Raw genomic sequence first — 22,652 nt, 5'->3', positions numbered from 1 at the left:
TTCTTATAAATTAGAACACTTGCGTAAATAATATTGATATTTCTAATTTCGTAAAAGATCGCAGCCCGATATACAAGGTGTTAATATTTCATTAACACAATTATTTTTTTATTTTTATTTTTCTACACGTTTAATTTTAAGTATATATTTTTAAATATCCATATACTATATATTTTTAATTGATATACTTATAATAGAAAAGCAACAGAAATAAAAATTTATATTTTGTGAAAAAAATAAATTAAAAATGTAAATATAGCATTCTTATATTTATTATACTCGAATAGATTAAATTTGCGAAATTTTTTTTATGAAAAATTAATTAGACACTTTGAGATAAATATGAAAACATCTTAATATAATAAAGAGTATACTAGTTTTTGTGTATTTTTTGCAATATTTATCAATTTTTGTTTATAATTAAGGTACCTACTTACCACTTCTCTGTTGTATACTAATTTAGAATATTTATTGTCGTCTTTTTTTTCTTTTTGTTAAAAATTTAATAAATAACTATTGCGTGTCATGTTTTGTAAAAGAATTGAAATATTTTACGTAAAAAAAAATTCAATTTTATAATATTTTTCAAATTGAAGTATTAAAATAAAAATCTCATTTTAATTACAAATAATTAGAAATTATAAATGGAAAAAAATTTATTACACCCACATTTCATTATTCGAATAGCGAAAAAAAAATTTTAATTATAAAAAAAAAAATATGTACATACCTATGTCTGAATGTATATTAGCGCTTAAAACAGTTGTTCAAATCATAAACTTTGAAATGAAATAACGAAATATTTTTTTTTTTATTATTTTATATTTTTTATCTAGTTCAAAAATAATTATAACAATAGAAAGCTTGTGGTACACAATGAGAATTATAATGTTTACTATATAACAACATGAGCGTATAAATAGTATAGAAAAAATTTCATATTTGGGAAGGTAATTTAAAGATTTGAGAAAATATTGTAAATTTAGTATTTTCAACTTAGAAATTCTAAAATTTTTAAATTGCCGTTAAATTCCAATATACGTTGCCAACGCAATTTATTATTATTTTATTTTTGCATTTCTTTATTTTATATATGCAAATATTGCTTAAATGGAGATGACTGCCATTTATAAAACTCAAGCGAATAATGTGGTTGACATGATCGTCAAATTTTTGGCGTAGATACTTTGACATAATTAAAAACTGCATTATGCATAAGTGATCTGGCATGTGTTTATTGAAGAAATTATTTAATTGGGCCTGATTGTAGTAACTAATTTTTACATCATTTTTTTTTTATTTAATTGATTAATTTCCAAAGTTCCTACTACACCAATACTCAAAACACTAATAGACTATTCTAATAAAACAAGTAAAAGCAAAAGTATAAGTAAAAGTGATTGGTGCATGGGGAGTCTAATTGACATTTGCAAATACAAATGATTATGTATATGACACTGATTGACATAATTGGTCGGTTAGATATTTTAGAAATATTTTAAAGTCATGGATGTCAGAGTTCATTTTGTTTTTTGGGATTGAACGTTCAAAGTACTGAAAAAAAAGAAAGTAAGAAATAATTAAAAAAAATTAATTAACTAGTTTTCAATTTTTTAACAGTTTTTAATCGTTTAATTTCTAATTTTTTTTTTTGTTTTTTTCAAAATATATTTACAGAATTTTTTTTTTCTTCATTTTTGTTTTTAATAAAATTTTCAAATTAATTTTAAATATTTTCAAAATATTTAATTTATTTACAATATTTTTTTTTTCTATTTTTTTTTTTTTTGGTTTTTATTTTATAATTGTTATGAAAGATTTTGCTAAGTTTTCCCAATTTTTTTTTGTTATATTTTTTTTTTTTGTGATAATACTTATTTGTTCGTTTTTGTGTGTATGTTCCTTAAGTAATTTCTTGTTCAATAGTTTTTCATTATATTTAAATATAATAATAATTTTATATATATATATATATATATATATATATATATATAAATCCTTAATATCTTTTAAGAAAGATATTACAAAAATACAAATTTTGTTTCTCTTTATTCCATTAATAATGTAATAAAGTTTATTTTTTAAGGTTGTTTTTAATTTATATACTTTTAATATTATATTTAATGAAATTTCTATGAAATTTTCAATATTTTTTTTTTTTTTTGAAATTTATTATTTGTTTTTTTAAATTTTTTTGTAATAAATTTTGTTCAAAAAAAGTTTTTTTTTTTTTTTTTCATTTTAATTATTTGGTGTTTTTAATCGCTAACAATTTTTCATTTGTTTTAATGTTAATTTATAATTATGTTAATAAGTATAAATGTTTTTATTTTTTAGAAAAATAAATTAAGATATTATTTAATAAAATATTTTAAGAAAATAATATATAATAATTAATTTATTATTGAAATTTACATATGTATAATATAAATTTATAATATTTAATAATTGGAAAGAAAATCTTATGCCGATAAAAATAAATTATAATATTTGCAATATTTGATTACTGCGACAGACACATGCCTTATAGAACGGAAAAAAACTGACTATAACGATGAATCTGAAACTGTAATTTTTGTGAATTCTAGAATATTTTAAATTCACTTTTATTTTAAATTATACAAAGCGAGTAATTCAGCAAAGAGTATACAATATTATAAATAATTATTTAGGGCATCGAAAATAAATAAAATTTATGTTTGGAATCATAATTATTGTCAAATCTCAATTCGAAATACAGGGATTTTAAAAAATTTTGACGTTTATAATAGATTTTAATGAATTTTGAATTAATAACGTATTGAGATTTGACAGTTAGTTCTAAACAAAAGTTTTACCAATATTTTTGATGACCTTAAATAATGATATATAATTATTGTTCTCTGTTTATATCAGTAAGTAAAATATATGTATATAAAAACTATAATATATAAATAATTAATATGTTCAGTTTACATATTGCATTGATATGCGGTTTTTGAAATCAATTATTCGATATTCTGATAATTCGATTTAACATAAATTTCGGAATTATATACACGTATTTCAAAACGTAGACTTTTACGTATATACTGTTATATTGTGGAATTTAAAATAGGTTATAATTTAAAGTTCTTATTTAATGGAAATATTTTATTATATTTGTATTAATATAATGTTTAATTCAAATTAAAATGAAAACAATTAAAAATTAAAATAAAATTTTATATTTTAAATTTCAATTGTATATTTTATTTTATATATATATATATATTATTTTCTTAAAATATTAAATAATCAACAATTGATAATAATTAATAATTAATAATCAATAATTAATAATAGATATAATTATTAAATTAAAAATCATTTAGGAAATTTTATTAATTTTATTTTTTTTTTTTATTTTTATTTATTTATTTTTGTTTTGTGTTTTTTCTTTTTCTTTAATAATTATGTTTTAAAGCGTTAAATTGAATATATAATAATATTAATTAATTATTATTATAAATGTTTCATTTATAAAAATGTGTTTTTGGTTTCTGTTGTTTTTGTTTTTATTTTTTTCTAAGTTTATGTCAAATTTCTATATACGTTCAGTTTTATTATATACATGGGTATGTATATAAGTATATAATATAATTTATTTATTTTAAAATTAATTCAATAATTTTTCTGATTATTTAACAAAATTTGTTCTTTTCGTTTTTTATTTATTTATTAAGAGTGTGGTAAGTTTAAGAAATTGTTTTTTTATTTTATTAATTAATTTATTAATGTAAAATAATAATTATTTTCTTCTCAATTTAAATTTAATAATTTAAATTGGTTGTTTTTTACTGTTATATAATTTTAATTATAATTCTACAATTTAATTTTTCTTATTTAAGATAAAAGTTGTATTTAAGTTTTTTTTTGTGTTTTTTTTTTTTTAAGATTTTTAGAAGATTAGTGTTTTTTATTTTTAAATTTTTTTTTTAATATTATAATTATAATAATGCATAAGACGTTAGTTTTTTGTTTTATTATTTTTTTTTTTATTTATTTATTTTTAACATTTTAATTTATGATTTTCATGTTTTATTTGTTTTCATTTTGTTTTTATTTGAATTTGTAATTTTTATTTAATATGAATTTTTTTTTTTTTTTTTTTTTTTCTATTTTTTTTTTTTTTTGCTACCTAAAATTAAGTTATATGTATCACCATTACAGACAGTAGATATTTTATTTTAAAGAGCTATACCAACTAAATTTTTATAGTCTAAGAAATTTTAAGTATATAGAGAAGTAGAAAAAATGAAAATATTAAATATTTTTTATAATTTCAATTTCTATAATCTCAATTTTTTAATGATAATTAATTATAAATAGCGAAATTATTTAAATAATTTTTTATATTTTTTTAATTTGTTTTAATTTTTTAAATATGAATACAAAATATGCTTTTCTCTTCATAATTTAATATATACGTGATATATAATTAATGTGTTTCAGTTTTAATATTCGATATTTTGATATTCGATATTAAAAAGATACGATCAAAATAACAGTATACATTATATTGTAGAAATCAAATATTCAGTATAATAACGGAAAATATTATCATAATTAGATAGTGTCACGCATTAAGAGGTGCTGCATACATTAAGGTCTAGATGTCGCATATACACGATTACACGCTTTTATGTGTATAATTAAAACATTAATGTAATTTAAATATCAAAGTTAAATTACTATAAGCATATGTTGAGCTACAATATTGAGCTGTAAATGCTCAATATTGTGTAGCAATACAATATTGCTAAAATTCTGAAATTAGAAACTGTAGTATATTAATACTAAGATTTTTTTTTATCAAAATAAAAATAATTTAATGATATTGTTGGGTTATATTTGGAGGGTTATAATTTTTAAAGGAAAAATATTATAAAAATAAAAATGATTATAAAAATTTGTGAATATTCTTATCGAATAAAATGTTATAAGAATTTATGAAAATATTTGTTTTTTTTTTTTGTTTTTATTATTTCGAATTTATTATTCGTTTAATTTGTTGGGAGTTGAAATTAATTGGAAAAAAAAGAAGAGAGTCATTATAAAACGCAAAAATATTCAATTTATTGTTTGTAAATGTTTTATGTTTGTAAATATGCGTGTATTAAACACAATCTTTTGTTGTTGTTGTTATTTTGTTATATATTAATATTTAATGTATTGTATGTTGTTTTCTTTTGTTATTAAACTTAAGATACTATATTAGCGTGTAAGTGTATGAGTTTCTATATTATGTGCATATAAAAAAACTAATGCATAATTAACTTTTGTTTTTTATTATAAATTGTATTTATGTTTTGTTTTTAACATATATATATATATATATATATACATATATATATATATATATAAATAGCTACATATATATTGGAAACCACAGTATATTGTTTTTAATTTTTTTTTCCTTTTTTTTCGCGTATTTTCAATTGTATAATATGAAAAATAATAAATATAGCAATGAGATTGTAAAATTTCTACTGTCAATATTTTAAAATTTATTTTTTTTTTCTTAAATCTTTATACATAAGTGTAATAAGTATATATAGATATACATAATACATGTATAATAATTTTATATTTAATATTATATAAATTAATATTTTATACAAGAAAAACTGGCTTCTACTGATTGAAAGAATTCATCGAATTTCGCAGTATATTTTCGAATTTATCGAATTGTGTTTTTTATGTTTTGTTCATTTATTTTTCAATGTATGAAATGGTCCACTTACTAAAATAAAAAATGAATTTTTTTTTTTAAATTCTTAAAAGAAAATGGCTATTCTTTTTTTAATTTTTGTTTTTTAATGCCAAAATAAGTAATTTTTTTTTACCAAATTCTTCCAAATAATGGCAGTTGTTTAACAATATTTTTTATGTATAATATAAAATTTTCATCTTTAATATTTTTTTTTTTGTTTTGATGAATTTTATATTTTCATTTTTTTTTTTTGGAAATTATTAAATTTTTTATTTTATTTTATTTATTTTAAAATTATATTTTTTTATTTTATATGTTAACTAGGTATTTTTTTTTTTCTTTTGTTTCTAAAGTTTATGTATTTTATATTATGCTAATTTTTATTTATATAATAATATTATAATATAAATACGATGGTTATGTACAAATATATGGAATTTAAAATTACATTATTTTATGTTATGATTTCTGTGGAAAATTATATTATTTATAGAAAATATACATACATAAATAATTATAAATGTAAAAATGTTTAAGGACATGTTACAATTAAAACATATTAAATGAGAATAATATTTTTGAAAAATTTAAATTTTGGTCTTTCTTAACATATGTATGTATTATATGACACCTCTTGAAGATAATAAAAATGTCAAGGTTTCTGTGTGTAAATCTAGCAATCTATATGTAACTCAATCTATTTAAAGATATTGAATGGAATTGCTTAATACTAATTGTTAAAATTTGTATAAAAAAATTCTATATGTAAGAAGGAAAAAATGCTTACATTGATTTCGATAGCTCTTCATTTAATTACAAATATATATTTGAGAGCTGCACATATGTATATAGTTTAATCTATATTTAGACAACATTTTCTTATTATAACGCAATCAATTTCGAAATTATGAATATATAAGTATAAAAGATACATTTTGTTAAATCTTGATGAATATTATATTATGAGAAATGAATTTTTAAAAAAATTAAATTTGAATTTTATTTATATACTTAAAACATAAAATTCATCGAATTAAGAAATTTTCGCTTAAAATAGTCACGATTAGCGAAATTATCTGAATGAAATTTCGGAAAACTTCATAGTCTAAATTTTAGATTTTTAAATCCTAAAAACTCTAATATTGTAACAAATAATTTTCTTGTATGGTGAATTAATTATAAAAGTTCTTATTTTTTAATTTTAATTTATTTTAATTGTAACAATCGGATAATTATGGAAAAGAATATTGTTAGGAAATTTTATCTTTTTTCAATGTCTTATAGCTCTTGCAGGCCCAAGTTTCCAACATTTTTTTTGTTTGCACTTAGCAAATACATATTTGAAAATTCATTTACGTTTAATTAATTATGAGCTTGAATTAAAAATTAATATGAGAAACGAATGGAAATAAGAATTACAAAAAATATCAAATGTCAAATGCGACAAGTAAAAATAATTATGTTTGTCTCCGAGTTTTTTTGTTCTAAAATTTAAAGTTTCAAGTAGACAAATGCGAACAGAAAATTTGAAAATATAGAGTTTTATAAATATAAATAAAAAATATGTATGTATATTTTTTGTACATATATGTATATAATTACATATAATGATTTTTGATGAATATTCTATATTAATGTTTACCTTTACATATATATATATGTTTCAATTTCATATTATTTTAATTTAATGTCATACATTGTGTATAGTACTTTTTCCAATATTTCATATTTTATTTTATATTTATGTGTAGGTAATTTATAAAATGTTTTAGTGATAGAAATTGTTGTTTGTTTGTTTTCTGATATAAACAAGATTTCTTATTATTTTTTATAATGAATTTTTTTTTTTTTGTTCTACATTTAATTTTAATTCTATATATATAATATAAATTTATTTAAAATTATATAATAATAGTAAAAATAATAAAAATGAAGATAATAATAGTAGTAACAATAATATTATAATATATTATGCATATATGTATGTGAATATATGTATAGAAATAATGATATTATTTTATTAAAACAGTATATTTTATATATATATATATATATATATATATATATATATGTAAATTTTTGTATTCTAATGTTATTGTGAAGGCGTTTTTAAGAAATATAACTATATTTACAAAATCATATGTGATTTTTGTTTTTTTGTTATTTTAATAAGTGCCATAAAATAATATTATTATTTATTTTTTTTATAGTGTATTATTAGTTATGAAAACATAAATTTATTTTTGGTATTACATATAAAGTGATTTGTTTGTCAATATATGAGGGACTCAGAAGCAGAGTTGCGTAAGCCACAATGTCGGTTATGCCACTTTGCTTTTGCAAAATCAGAAAATGTTTACAAAAGCAAAAGTACTTTTATGAGAAATAAAAGCTAATAGGAAAAAGCTATTTCGAAACTGAAAACTAATATTATTGATTTTAGAAGATGTACATAACCGATTGCAGAAAAAAAAATTTTTTTTTTATTTATGCCACTCTGCTCCCAGACCCTCATATATGAGTTGATAAATTTCTTTAACTACAGTCATTATTTTGATATTTTACCATGTTTTTGAAAGAGGCTGCGTACAAGAGAGAAAGAGAGAGAGAGAGAGAGAGACAGACACTTTTGCAATTTTTATTTTTGTATTTAATTTTCTGAAAGAGACTAGATTTTCACTTTTCTGTGAAAGATTTTAGTACGTGTAGGACGCTGCACTGAAGAATATACATAATGTATTTTTTCATGAATAGTGTCATGGCATTGTTAAAGAAAATCGGCTCTTAATTGTGTTAAATTTTACACATTTTACACACCGAAAGTAAAAATTTAATATTTTAATTGTTCTTTATAATAATGATTTGATATTATTGAATAAATTTACTGGCAGAACTCACATTTTTAAAATTGTTTGATAACAAATCATATTAATTATATCTGTCATATATTTGACTAAAATCACTTAATACATAATTTAAATTTAATATTGTATTTATTTATTAATAGTTTTTTTTTTAATATATAAAAATTATTTAACAAAAATTATATAATAAATATAAATACCACAATTGGCTTTTAATTGAAATTATTTTAAATAAATAAATAATGTAATTTTAATTAATTTATAATTATTTCATACAAAATAAATGGTATTGAACTGAAATCAAACTTCATTGATCTTAAAACTTAAACTGATTGAAAGTTTAGGTATATAATTTCCCTAAAATGTTGCTAAATAAAAATAAAATTTATTTTACAGTAAACCTAATATTTTATGAGAGAGAGTAAGGGCTCAACTAAACATGTAATTTTTATGTTTTTCAACAACTGCTTAATTGTATAATCGTTGTGCGCACATCTAAGCAACTAAACAATTGCGTTAGTTTAAATCGATTACTTTAACTAAAAATTGCAATAACTTTGCAAAAAATTGCTTAATTGCATGAGATTATATAGTTGTATGTGTGCGCGCTTAATAATCTATTCAATAAATCTATTGAATACAAATAAGCAATCAAACAGTTGCATAAAATTAAAAATTCTATGTTGGCCTAAGCCCTAAGTAAAATTATATTATATACAATGAGAGATTAAGAGAAATTATATATAGAATGAGAGAGTAGGATTTATTTTAGAATTTAAAAATATAAATAAATTAAAAATTTGTCTGCCTATTAAAATTATAAATTGTTCGACATTATTTTTTGTTATGTTGCGTACGCGTCCACTTAAGTTGTATGAAAGTTAATTACATACAACTATTTACATATTAGATAATTAGTGATTTAACTAATCAAAAAATAGTACGAAATAATTATAATTAACATAATATGCAATTTAATTTATTATTATACAAAAAAAAAAATAGAAAATTATTTATGCATAATATTTTGAAAATAAAAAATATTTGTTTTGTTAAAATATTTTTCCTTTATTTTATTTTTTTTTTTATATTTAAATTAATTTTATTTTTCTATTTTTAATTGTGCGATTTTTCAAATTTATTCATTTGTTTTCTTTTTTAAATTTTTTTTTTATTATTATTTATATTTTATTTTAATTATGAATGTAAATGAGTTTATCAATTTTATTTAAATATTTTTCTTTTGGTTTTTACTAAACAATAATTTTAATCCAATTATTTTCTTTTTGAAAAAAAGATTTGGCTTTTGAGAATTTTCGAATCAGAACTTTCAGGCACAAGACGTCTATCGGACGGTCAATCTTTCGTTGAAAAGGTTTGAATTATTTTTTGTTATACATAAAAATTGAAAAAGAGAAAATATAAATTAAGAATTTAAAGACCTAATAGTAGTATAATACTCGTAGCAATGACCTAATTTATTGACAAAATTCAAGTATAAAGTGCAAATTATTCCGTATATTAGGATACAAGATTAAAATTATTGGTAAACGAAATACAAAAATAATATTAATTTTACTAGTTTTGATAAACATAAAAATTGAATAAGAAAATTTTTCTATTTATCGACCATTTAATAGCCCTGATTCTATTGCAAATTCTTTTTTAAATTCTATGCTTTGTTATTTTGTTTTTGATTTCCTCCTAAAAAATTTTGTTTTATTTCTGCTGTTTTTCGTTCCTCTTCTATGAATTTGTCCAAAAAGCTTAAAATTTTCAATGCATCATATTAATTATATGTGGACGATGATTTTATATAATATCTAAAATATTTAATATTGATTGAAAAATTTTTTTTTGTTTTTAATATTGATTAAAAATACATTTTTTTTTTTAAATCAATTTTTTTTGAAAAAAATTATTTTCAAGGCGGTTTATCTGTATAATCTGTTGGTTTTGGTTTACTAAGATATTCATGAATTTCTGTTTGAGAAGTTTCACTTAATTTAAGTAAATCTTCTCGACTAAGACGATCTAATGAAATTTTTTTAAATTCATTACTATCATTTAAATTTCTTCTTAATGGACTTATTTTTAATGGTAAATTTATATCAGTTTGACGTATATATATTGTTCGAATATCATCATCATCATCATCATCGTCATCATCATTATTATCATTTATATTATTATCATCTTTATTATAATCGATTTTATCACGTGATTGTGGTCTTGATACTGATGTTGCTTCAATTGGTAATGGCATTGGTGGTCTTGAATCTAAATTATCTAAACTACGTTGACGATGATGTAAATTTTGATTTGAACGTTTTGTTGGACGACTACTACGATATCCAATTGAACATGTTTGACTTGAAGAGCTTCGATGTACTGGACGTTTTTCAACTATTTTTATTGATGTATAAAGTGGTTGTTGTTGTGATGATTGTTCAGTTTCATCGGTACAACTAATACTATCATTACTATTTTTTGATAATAAATTCTCTTTACTTCGTTGTATAATTTTTGTTTTAATTTTATCGTCATTACCTATTGATGGTTGTAATAAATCAACAGGTAATTCAGATTTATTTTTTTTACTTATTGAACCAGTTGAACTAGTTGTATTACTATCTTTTTTCATTAATTCATCTTTGGATGTTGATGTTGAAATTGATTTTCCAATTTGTGGTGAAAATGTATCAGAATTAAGTGGTGTTCGACGTAATTGATGTTTTTTACTTGGTATTGTTGCTGATATATTTTTCTCACTAATATTATTTTTTGTATTTAATGAATTAAATTTTGTTTCTTCTAATTTTTCATCTGAAAAATGTTTTTTACCCATTGTATCATATTTTTTATATGTATCACTGACACCACCACTACTACCGCTTATATTTGATGTACTCATTTTATTTGCTAAAACTTCATAACGTTTACCGAAATCTGGTGGTGAATTTGTTAAATCACGACTTAAACGTCGTCCTATTGTATCTAAACGTTCGCTTAATATGCTATCTGTACTAAAACGTCGAACATTTAATGTTGATGAATTAGATCTTGATCTTGTATTATTATTACGGAATAATTTCTGCATTGGACTTGAACGTGGTTTTGGACTTAAACTTAATCGTGGTTTTGGTGATACTTTAGGTGATAATGATGGTTCAATAATTTCTGGTATTTCAGGATTTAAAGCAGTTTCAGTTGTCTCAGTACACTCTGATACAACTTCAAGTTTTGGTTTCATCTTTTCAGCTTGTTGAACTCTAAATATACAAATATAAATATTTTTATTTATTATAAATTTTTATATTTTAATAAAAGTTTTAATTAAATTATAAAATTACCTTCTAATCTCCTGGATCATTTCGAAAAATTGCGCTTTACTCCTTCTTCGGCGACGCTGTTCATCTTCCTTCTGGAACAATTTTTGATTACGTAAAATCCGAATATTCAATTTGATAATATGATATTTTAAAGAAGAAAATTTTGAAACAGAAGATAGAAAGCAAGAAGATAAAAGCCAAATTTACCACACAAAATTATAAATGAATAAAATTTAAATAAGATTAGTAAATAAAAGTTGTTTTTGATGTATTTTGCAAAAATATATTGTATATGGTGCAAGAAGTAAAAAATTTTTGCTTTTACATAATATATAAATACAATTATATTTTTTAAATATAAGCTTTAATATTTTGCAAAAAGTGACATTTAATTTTTAAAATAGAAAAAAAATTTAGACTAAATATTAAAAATTTGATAGAAAAAATATTTACATTAAAAATATTTATTTTATTTAAAAATTAACAGTTATATCTTAAAAAGCTTAAAAATAGCTGTGTTTTAAAGAGCTGTGTGTTTAAATTTTTCTTTATAAAGGAATAAACAGTTGTTCAATTATAGCTTACGTATTAGCTTTTTTAGGGGAAGTTAAGCTTAGCAAGTGTTGGCAGCTAAGTAAATTTGCAGTAATAATAAATTTTTGAGAAATACTCTTCAGGAGCCACAGGTGGTAGTTGTAGTTCATGTGGCAGGCGTCCGTTATTGATATTTTGAGGACAAGTATTTAAAGACAAGACTTTGGCAAAGCGAACTATTACCTTTAAAGGGGAGGAAAGGCATTTACTTTTGTGATTGGGGCAGTTGAAAATGTTCTAGATCAGCAGCGAACTCCTTCTAATGGTAAAAATAACGAAATGGGGGGAATTTCGGCACAGAGTTTCTGAGGAATAGGCTTACAAGGCGCGAAAGAAAAATGTGACTTTTCAGAGGTAGAACAAAGCATAATAAGCTTTAAAAGTGGTACTGAATAGATTGTCACTGTCGAATTTTAGAATATGTCTGTACTTTACTCACGCAGTATTATATTGAAGTAAATCACGTTGAAACAACATAGTACATAGTCTTATGTGAGAACATTCAAGTGTTACTTACAGTGCATTCAAGTGCTATATAAGTTTCTGTCTCGCGAGATCGGACGTTGGCTCTGCTCAGGGCTGGCATAAAATTTTTCAACTTTTATTACAAATACAAATTTCTCCGACCCTAGGCTCTGAATCGGGTCTGATAATCTACATGTTTAGAAGTGCTCGTCGCGGCCGAGAAAAATTCCAAGACAGGCTCGGAACATTGGATGTATACGGCCCTTTAAAATTTTTTAGAACACCTAAACTAAACTTTTTTAAAAGTATACTTCAAAATTTTGATTTGCACAAAAATTTTTTTCAATTGTATTTCAAAAAAAAAAAAACATTATAAAAGAAAAGATTTAAAAAATAGTAAATATTCAAATATTATGAAAATATCTTGACACAAAAAATTTGAAGTAAATATTAAAGTGCTTGTAATTTTTTTTTTTTTTTTCAAAAATTTTTACAAAAACAGCAATAACAACAATTAAAATATTAATATTTATATTGTTTATTTTATAAAACGAACGAACCCTTTTGATACTCTTTTGGAATAAACTTGCAATTTGTCCTTGTCTTAATGTATGCACTAGCTCTCTAGCAGCATGATGTGGTGAAACCAATTCAACACAATTTATAAAACGATATAATTTTTGACTAAAGAACATAATATTACGACTTCGCCATACAGAACCTTTCGGTTTAAGTCGTAGTAATGGCAAAGTATATTTGAAAAATAAATGTTCAAATATTAGAATTAAAACTCCTAATATTACACCTAAACCGAGAAGAAGAAAAACTCCAGCAACAGCTTCAACACCTGTAAAATTTATAAGAATTTTTTTCTTTGATTTTGATATTATCTTTATGATTTTGATTAAAATTATTGCATTAAAATATTGTATTGAAAACTATAAACTACTGTGTTGTCTAAGAGTTTTTAGGTGTAAATAAAATTTTGAATTTAAAGTTTAATGTTAATTATATTGAAATTACCTAAAGGACGTGGCATCACAATATCATTATCTAATTGATAACAAGGCAGTCCACCATACCATTTTTCTGTTAAAATATCTAAATAACCATTACTAGAATATTTTGCAATTAAAGCTGAAATTGAATCTTTTAATGGAAATCTGAAAAAAATATGATTAAATATAATTTTATATATATGTTATGCATAATTATTTTATATAGAATTTAATTATTTTAAAATATAACATAAGTAAAAATTTCCAATATAACACTTGTATATTACCCTTTTTTCATTCCAATAGCATATGCATCTTCAATATAAGGTTCACCGACTTTTTGTAATGAACATTTATGATCAGTTGCTCTATAATAATCTAAAATTGCTGTATCTCCTAACAATAAATCTAATGTACCATTCCTAAAATATAGAAGAATTATTTGATTTAAAATAAATTAAAGATTTGTAAATGAAAAATTTTTAAATATTATTTTTTATAATATTTACTTTAGGCCTTTAATTCCTTCTTCTATATTTTTGAGGGGAAATTTTTTCATATGTTCCCACATATGGTGATGATATTCTTTCATAAAAGATTCGGCTGCTGAAGCAGTTGGGGCTCCGATACGCTGCTCCAGTAGCTATCAAAAATGATAATTTTGTATTATAATTTTATTCAAAATAAATTAATTATATAATTTGAAAATATTTAAAATAAATGATAAACGCATTTTTCTGTAGTTTTAAAATAAGGATTTAATTAGGGAGTAATTTGTTTTTTTATTTGTGAGAATATTTCCTGTTATTTTAGAGCATTTCAAAGGAAGAAACTGGTGCTAGCATTAGATATTTGTGAATTTTATTAAAGTTTCAAACCAATTTGTATAGTTTTGTAGTATGACAGCAGTGACTTGATGTTATCCGTTCAACTAGGGAATGCAATTTCATGGAAAAATTTAAAACTATCTTCATCGAATACCATATGCAGCTTAGTCTGCAATATAGAACTAAAAATTTCCTTAATTGTTACTTATTTAGGTAATTAATTACTACGGTTAAAATATTGAGAGTATGAAACATTTAAGGTAAAAATTTTTTAACTACAAATCGCTGTTCATTTTGTTTCATTGATAGCTTCAATAATTAACTTAATTATTTATACAAAACTTTTTATTTACTTTTTACTAATTATGCATAAACTTTTAAATTTTCTAGAAAATATAAATTTAATTTTCATATAAGAAGACTTTTTAATAAGTTTGGTTAACCGCTATTAAAGTTTGACGATACTATGGAAATTTATCATTTATGTTCTTCCTTTACAACTCATATTGTATTACAATTATAATAATGACTCTGTTTAAGGTAGTTTAATAAAAGTAAAAAATTTTCTGTAAGGTAAAAGTTTTTAATTTTGCTTTTTTTTTAGATGATGTTTTCTGTTACATTAATTTCCGTAAATTTGGAAATTATTAGAGAAGTTTCTCTTTCATATTAGTCAAATATTTAATATTTTTGAAACTTTAAATGTATTAATATCCTAAATAATCTTATAAATAATTTATTTTAATTTATAAATACTCATTATATTAGGTTTATTATCGTGATGCTTGTTAACAAGTTTTTATGATAGCTTGGGTTATATACTCTTGTTTATTTCATGCCGAAAAATTTGTGAAAATTGTTATTAATTTTTTAATTCGTGCTCGAATTCCAATTATATAGTTAGTTTATTCTATATACATTTATTTAATATTCTTATAGCTTAAGTTGATTAACCTAATCGAAATACAAAAATTGTTCGTAATTTGCTCGAATAATCATGGATTCAAATAAATCAATTCAAAATTGTCGGTTTAATAAGTACAATCATAGTAAAAGTGCATTAAATACATAGAATTTATTGAAATTCTATATTGAATGAGAAATTATAAAAGTGAATCTATTTCATTGAATAAATACAATTGATTTGGGGAAAATTGAAAATGCGTTACAAAAAATTTTTATTTATATACAAATACATCGTTTTCTAATCGTATAGTCTAGACCTTTAATTTATTAAAATATATGTATATGTATATATATATAATATGCATTTTTCATTCCATTAGAAAATTGAAAATTTTCTCAGTTTATTTTACATAATATTATTATTATCGTATATTGTAAGAACCATTATGAATTCTATCTTTTAGAATATTATTGAAATTTGATACATTGACCATTTTTAATTCATTGAACCATTAAAAATAGTATTTTTGAACTATGTATAGAAATACTCCTTTTATTTTACATATACCAATAGTTTAAAAAGGCAATCAATAAATTTGGTTGAAAAAGAAAAGTATGCAATATTTTTAATTTTCTGATAAGAATAAAATTTTATTTACTTCAGACAAATTTATGCTTAGTATAACAGTTATATTTTCAATTATTTTCATGAAAGAGTTACAATTCAAAATGGAAATATTATTACCTAGAGTGTAGATAAACATTATAAGAAATTAGTTAATATTTTTAATAAGTTTTTGTAAATTGATGTGATTTTAATTGAAATTAGTTATTAATGAAAATTTATGGATTAATTTTTGTATTTAAAAGAAATTTTAAAATATTCTAAATAAATTTTTTTGTGACAGAATTTAAATTTGTATAAAATATTTAATTAATAATAGGCGAATATTATGGAATATAAATTAATTTAAATCCTTATCATACATTCATCTATCATTAAAGGAAAATTTTATTTCAAAAATAAACTCCCAAATTAAAAGTATTTAAAAAAATTTAATTAAATTTGAATTTCTATTAGTGTGTATATGTAATTTATGTAATGTATGAATTAATATTCTCTAAATGCATGATATTCTCAATCATATTAGACTATAAAAGGAGTGTTTAAGAGAAATACAATTATATTCAGTGCTTCCACAAGGTAAAAAGCAAATGTGTCTAATTTCGAGAAAAAAATGTACCCAAAATGTATTCGGTTTCGTAAAGTAGAATTATTATATTACTCCTTGATTTTTTTTTTGTTAGCACATAAACATTATTCAATTAAATCCGAAAGCAGTGAAAACTTATAAAAGTTTATTCTTATACTAATATTTCCTTATTCACAATAATTCACAATACGAAGAACAGTCTAAAAAATTTTAATTTGAAAATTTAGTATTTCGACAGTATGGTGATATTTTATAGTGATTCAGAAAGAAAATGTATCCAGATTTCAGTGAAATTTTCAAATCTAGTCAGTTTTGGCATTTTAGTAGATTTAAGTATCTTTGTATGCTAAATTTAAGGCAAAAATGTATTCAAATGGATTTGAAGTGGGAACACTGAATTTATATTATTATAATAGTATTTGAAAGAATATAAAGAAAATAAATCTCTAATCGAAATATCCTAAAAATATGCAATCTTAAAAAAAAAAAATTATAAACAGGAAATTGTATACTACATTATTATGTACATAAATACCTTAACAAATCATAATATTTTTTGTAGATATTAGTTATATAATCAATGAAATCAGGTGTAAATTACTGAATTACAATTGAATACAGGTGCAAATTTCTTTATTATTGATGTTCTTTAAACATCTAGAGATTTAAAACTTTTCAATATGGTATTAAAAATATTAAATAGAAAATTTTCGAAATTCGTATGTAAATATGTATGTATTCGTGTAAAATCATATTATGTGTATCAATTTATATAAATAAAAATATAAAAAAAATTTTTCGGTATTTAAAAGATAAAAAAATTTATTATTATAAAATTTAATATTTTCATTTTCAATTGTAAACAATTTTATTATTACTAGATAAAAACAGATAACATATTTGAACAAAATAATATAGAAAAATATTTTCTAATGTAAAATAAAAAAAGAAATAATAATATAAAATTCAAATTATCTTATTTAATTGCACATATGTATGTAAACTGTAACATACGTACATATGTACATATGTCCAAACATACATAAATACAAAAGTAGAAAAAAATTATAGACAGAGTGTTTCGCTTAAGGTGGTATTTTCAGTAATATTTTCAGGAACAGTTCTTTGATTAATTTCCAATAAAAAATTGTATTGGTGAATGGGGAGGGGGGGGGTTGCAGATGTATTCGTTTTCGAGCTACAGCCATTTGAAAAAAAAAAGATACCGAACTTTTCCTGCATATAAATAAATGCTTATAACTTCGGAACTGTACAACATAGAGTTATCATTGTTACTTTGTTTCACAGACGATTGATTGTTCTTTATTTTTGGTTTTACAATTAATTTAATTTTAGCCATAGTTTTCGAGATACCGGTCGTTAAAGTTAGAATTTTTGTTTTTTATTTTTTTTGAAATTTTTTTTTACAAAACCAGAAATTTCTCGAAAACTTTTGCTATTTGTTTTTTCGGTGCATTACGATGAGATCTAAAAGTTAGTCCATATAACATTTTCCCTTATGTTTCATAGTTTTGCCAGTAAAAATGTGTTTAATGTATTTAAAAAATAAGCGAACAATTTTTGCTGGAAACTGATCAAAGAATCATCCCTGAAATTATTTGCCATCATATGCGAAACATCCTGTATAACTATATATCACTTTGCTGATTTATACATTTTACAGACAATTAGAATTTTCTGAATATAAAATTTTTATATTTATAGATTGAAATTATTTATAAAATTAAGTTCAATTACCTAGAAACAAATAGATAACATAGAGAAAGTTTTCAATTATAAAATAGAATGATTTGTCTTTTTAATGAAATGCAAGATTTTAATTTGCTTGTTTTTTTTTTTTTATTTAAATTTTTCATATTATATGTGCATTTGTTCTTTTTAAGTTTCTTAACATAATAAAAATGTTCATAATATATTCCTACATGTACATATTATATGTGTAGATTTAAATATTGAAATGTGATTCTCATAATTTGAATATATGTAGTTATATTTTATTATATACAAATTTTCTAACTACACTAAATGAATATTATACAGTTTAAAATTCGTAATAAAATCGAATTATCTTAGACATAAATTAGTACAAAATTATTGGTACATTTTAACAAGTACGAGTATAACTATAGTAATGTGAGAATAACAGAATACTCGTATGTATTAATATAAATTAAATGTGTCGAAAATTTAAGTTTTAAATTTCAACTTTCTTTTATACTTTAAGGAATTCAATGTACCTCAACCCATATACATACTATAATAGTTATTTCTATATTTAATTCAAAAATCTGAAAATCATATTTCATTTATTCAATCGAATCATAATTACTACATGCAATTATATATTATACATATGTACTCGTATATAGTGAAAATAAAAACAGTAGAATCACAATAATATGAACTAATTAAATGCATGTAATTCAAACAATTGGATTGTTCAAATAAATGTAGAGAATTTAATTGAATTCGATTAGAGTATAAATTTTAAGTAGAATAAGAAAATTCATTGATCAGTACTGAGTTTATTCGAAAAAAAGAATTATATTAATTCATGAAGTTATTCGAAATATGAGTAAAATTTGCCTTGATCAAGTATAAGTTTACTCGATTATGAAACAATATTATTTTTTTTTATGGAATATGTAATTTTCGTTGTAAAATTTTTTTATTTATTTTAATTTGAAATTTAATATCAATTTTACTCTAATTTAGTTTTCTACTAATTATGGTCGAGGCATTAAGATTCATTTATATTATTATTAAAAATTTTGCAACAAAAATATTTTAGTATAATATATTAAAATTTGTTTTCTGTTTAAAGAAATGTTTATTTTTTCATATAACAGTTTAGTCAGTATACAACATAGCATTTTTTTTTTTAATATTATTTAGAATTAAATTTGTGTTTATACTAATAATATAATTGCGAATCTACTGTAATTACTTTCTGATACCAAAATTGATAAATATTAAAGACACATCATTATATCCATAATGTGTAAATATATTATAATATTAGTATTATATAAACATATAGGAAGAAAAATATAATAAATGCTTGTTAAATAAAACTTTTATAATTATAACACAACAAAGTTTCCATATTAAACGAGTTAAAAAATTATAAATAAATTATATTTATTTAAATGAATACAAAATTACATAAAATATAAATTGAATTTAATATTTTAATACATTCACACAATATTCATGTATAATAATTATAATTAACTATCAATTTTGAAAGATCATACATATAACAATATTACATATGTGTGTATGTAAAAATTTTTTGTTTCGAATTTATTTAATAAAGTTAATTCATAAAAGTTGTCTTTTTTTTTTTGATAATTTCCTCTTAATTTTATTAACTTATTAATATATTTTTGTAGTCAAAGTCAAATATTTGAACTTTTAAATGTTGTTTGTATAATTAAAATAAAATCTTTAATTTGTAATATGATAATGTTTATGTAAATTTAAATGTATGTAATTGTCATATGTATATGAAATAAATGTTATATTTATTATAAATACATTTGTGTTATATCAATGTAGACAAAATACCAATATAAATTCCTCTATTTTTAAATTATGGTTCGGGGTAACAACAGATTTCATTAGAAAAAGCGTGTGATTTGAAAATTATTGGTGAATTTTAACTAAATTTATTCAAGACTTTGAATTAGAGAAGATTGCATTTAATTTTAAAATTTAATGTTCAATATTTTTCCTAGGCTTTTGAGTGGATACACTTATTTTTTTTGGACGTTGAGTGCACACAAGTACAACTTATGTTGTTTGTCCTTAAATTTGCAAAAAAAAATGAGCTTAAATTTTTGATTTTTGAATATCTCTGTGTAATAAAAGCACTTACAATTTCTTATATTCTCAAATTTTTTACATTCGCTTTTGAGAGTTGAAAGTAAACTAATTAGAAGATTTACAAACGATCTCATTTTTAAAATATTGCTAAACAAAAATTTGAACATGTGTGCACTCAAAAGGCTACGTTTTTTTTTTTTTTTTTTTTTTTTTTTAATGTTTTATTTATTCTGTCACATATGTTTTTTACAAAAGTTCAAATAAAACTAAAATAACTTTCTAATAATAATCTTAAATTATTTACAAATGCACATGGCTAATGCTCTAGCTCTCTCATTTATTTCTCGAAATTTAAATGCTAAGGCCATTTTCTACCTGCGATAATGTTTTTCAAGTTTAATACGATAATATGTTTAAATTAGTATTGTAAAATAATAATAATTTTATGTTTACTACACTGAGAAAAAAATTTAGTGAAAAAAAATTCAGTTTTCTTTTTTTTTTTTGGGAGTAGTATAAAATATTTAACCTATAGCTTAAAAAAAATTTAAATAAAAGATAAAGAAAAACAAAAATAATTTCCTTGAAAAAAAAAAAGAAAAAAAAAAAAAAAAAATAATAAAATCTAATAAAAACTTACTTAGTCTAAATAAAAAAAAACTTATAAACTAATTTTTCCAAAAATAGGATTCAGATTTGTATAGTTTATTATTATGAATAATATTAGTATCGTATATAAAAAGGTTACCATTTGATAAATTGTATGTATTCAAGTCTAGTGGAATTGTTTTATTACTAGCATGTCTTTTGAAGTGATACAAAATTGGAATGAAATTAGAATTTTCAACATAATTATTTTTGTCAAGAAACACAAATCCTTCAGGAGGTATGAAACCTGTCGTCATTGAATCGCGAATATATTCATCGCTCTCATAATAAGCGTGGCCAACCAAAGAATTATTATGAACAGTACAACTCCTTTGAATATGTTTTCGAATCAGCCTAATTATGAAACTATCGATTCTTAAAGTATCAGAAGCCTCATATACCGCCTTGTTAGAATAGAAGTGGAGAAAATTAGTTTCAGGTTTTCTCATGAGATTAGTACAGATTCTGAGGCATTTCCTTTCAAATAACCTTAATTTTTCCATTGTAGAAGCACTTATATTATACCAAACTGGACAGCCGTATGTTAGAATAGGTCTAATTAAGGTTTTATAGCATAGAAGTTTGACTTTAAAATCCAGATTTTTAGAGTAAAATAATTTACTCAGAGACATAAAGGCTCTGTTTGCCTTCCCTATTTGATTCTCAACATGAAGTTTGAAATTCATCAAATGATGGTATGTTACACCTAGGTATCTAACACTATTACTGTGTGGTAAAGAAATCGAACCCCCATCAGCCCTGAGCCCGAAATTTTTCCAGTGCTTTTTGATATTCTGATTTACCCTATTAATAGTGTCCCTAAATAAGATAACTTCGCACTTGCTATAATTAATTTTCAGTTTCCAGTATCTACAATATCTCGAAATTTTATTAAATTGAGTTTGAAGAAAGCACTGAACCATCTTTGGATCAGGATCGGCCGAATAGATGGTTAAATCATCGGCGAACGCAATGCTATGATTAGGACCTAACACTTTGTTTAGGCAATCAAGCAATTCGCTAATGTAAATAATAAAAAGCAAAGGAGAATTAACCGTGCCTTGCTGTAAGCCATTAGTTATGCGAAATTTTTTGGAGCTATGGTTTCCCAAACCCACAACCCTAAAAGACTTATTTCGTATCATATCGTTGACTAAGGCAACTAAGTGCAACGGGAACTTATATCTTAGCAATTTATATATTAATCCATCAAGCCATACG

At 21.4% G+C, this 22,652-nt stretch overlaps 1 protein-coding gene across 2 annotated transcripts in view; it reads right to left on the bottom strand.

The window, feature by feature from the left end:
* Nucleotides 1-9,170: 9,170 nt before the first annotated feature.
* The window catches only part of LOC129610081 (uncharacterized), a 146,178-nt gene continuing 132,696 nt past the window's right edge, over nt 9,171-22,652 (bottom strand). Inside the window, exons 9-14 of one of the 2 annotated variants that reach the window (XM_055522432.1) lie at nt 14,497-14,630; nt 14,275-14,409; nt 14,013-14,152; nt 13,550-13,836; nt 11,952-12,022; nt 9,171-11,870 (exon numbers count right to left, since the gene is read on the bottom strand). In XM_055522432.1, coding sequence (XP_055378407.1) covers nt 10,523-11,870; nt 11,952-12,022; nt 13,550-13,836; nt 14,013-14,152; nt 14,275-14,409; nt 14,497-14,630 — 2,115 coding nt within the window. In that variant the 3' untranslated portion in view covers nt 9,171-10,522. The remainder of the gene's footprint in view (nt 11,871-11,951; nt 12,023-13,549; nt 13,837-14,012; nt 14,153-14,274; nt 14,410-14,496; nt 14,631-22,652) is intronic. The other variant, XM_055522431.1, reaches the window with a different exon arrangement.

This window comes from Condylostylus longicornis, unplaced genomic scaffold (genome assembly GCF_029603195.1).
Source record: "Condylostylus longicornis isolate FDR11 unplaced genomic scaffold, ASM2960319v2 ptg000043l, whole genome shotgun sequence".
In the NCBI taxonomy this organism is placed as follows: domain Eukaryota; kingdom Metazoa; phylum Arthropoda; class Insecta; order Diptera; family Dolichopodidae; genus Condylostylus; species Condylostylus longicornis.
Note: the sequence above shows the minus strand (reverse complement) of the source record. Positions and strands in the feature narration are given on the sequence as shown.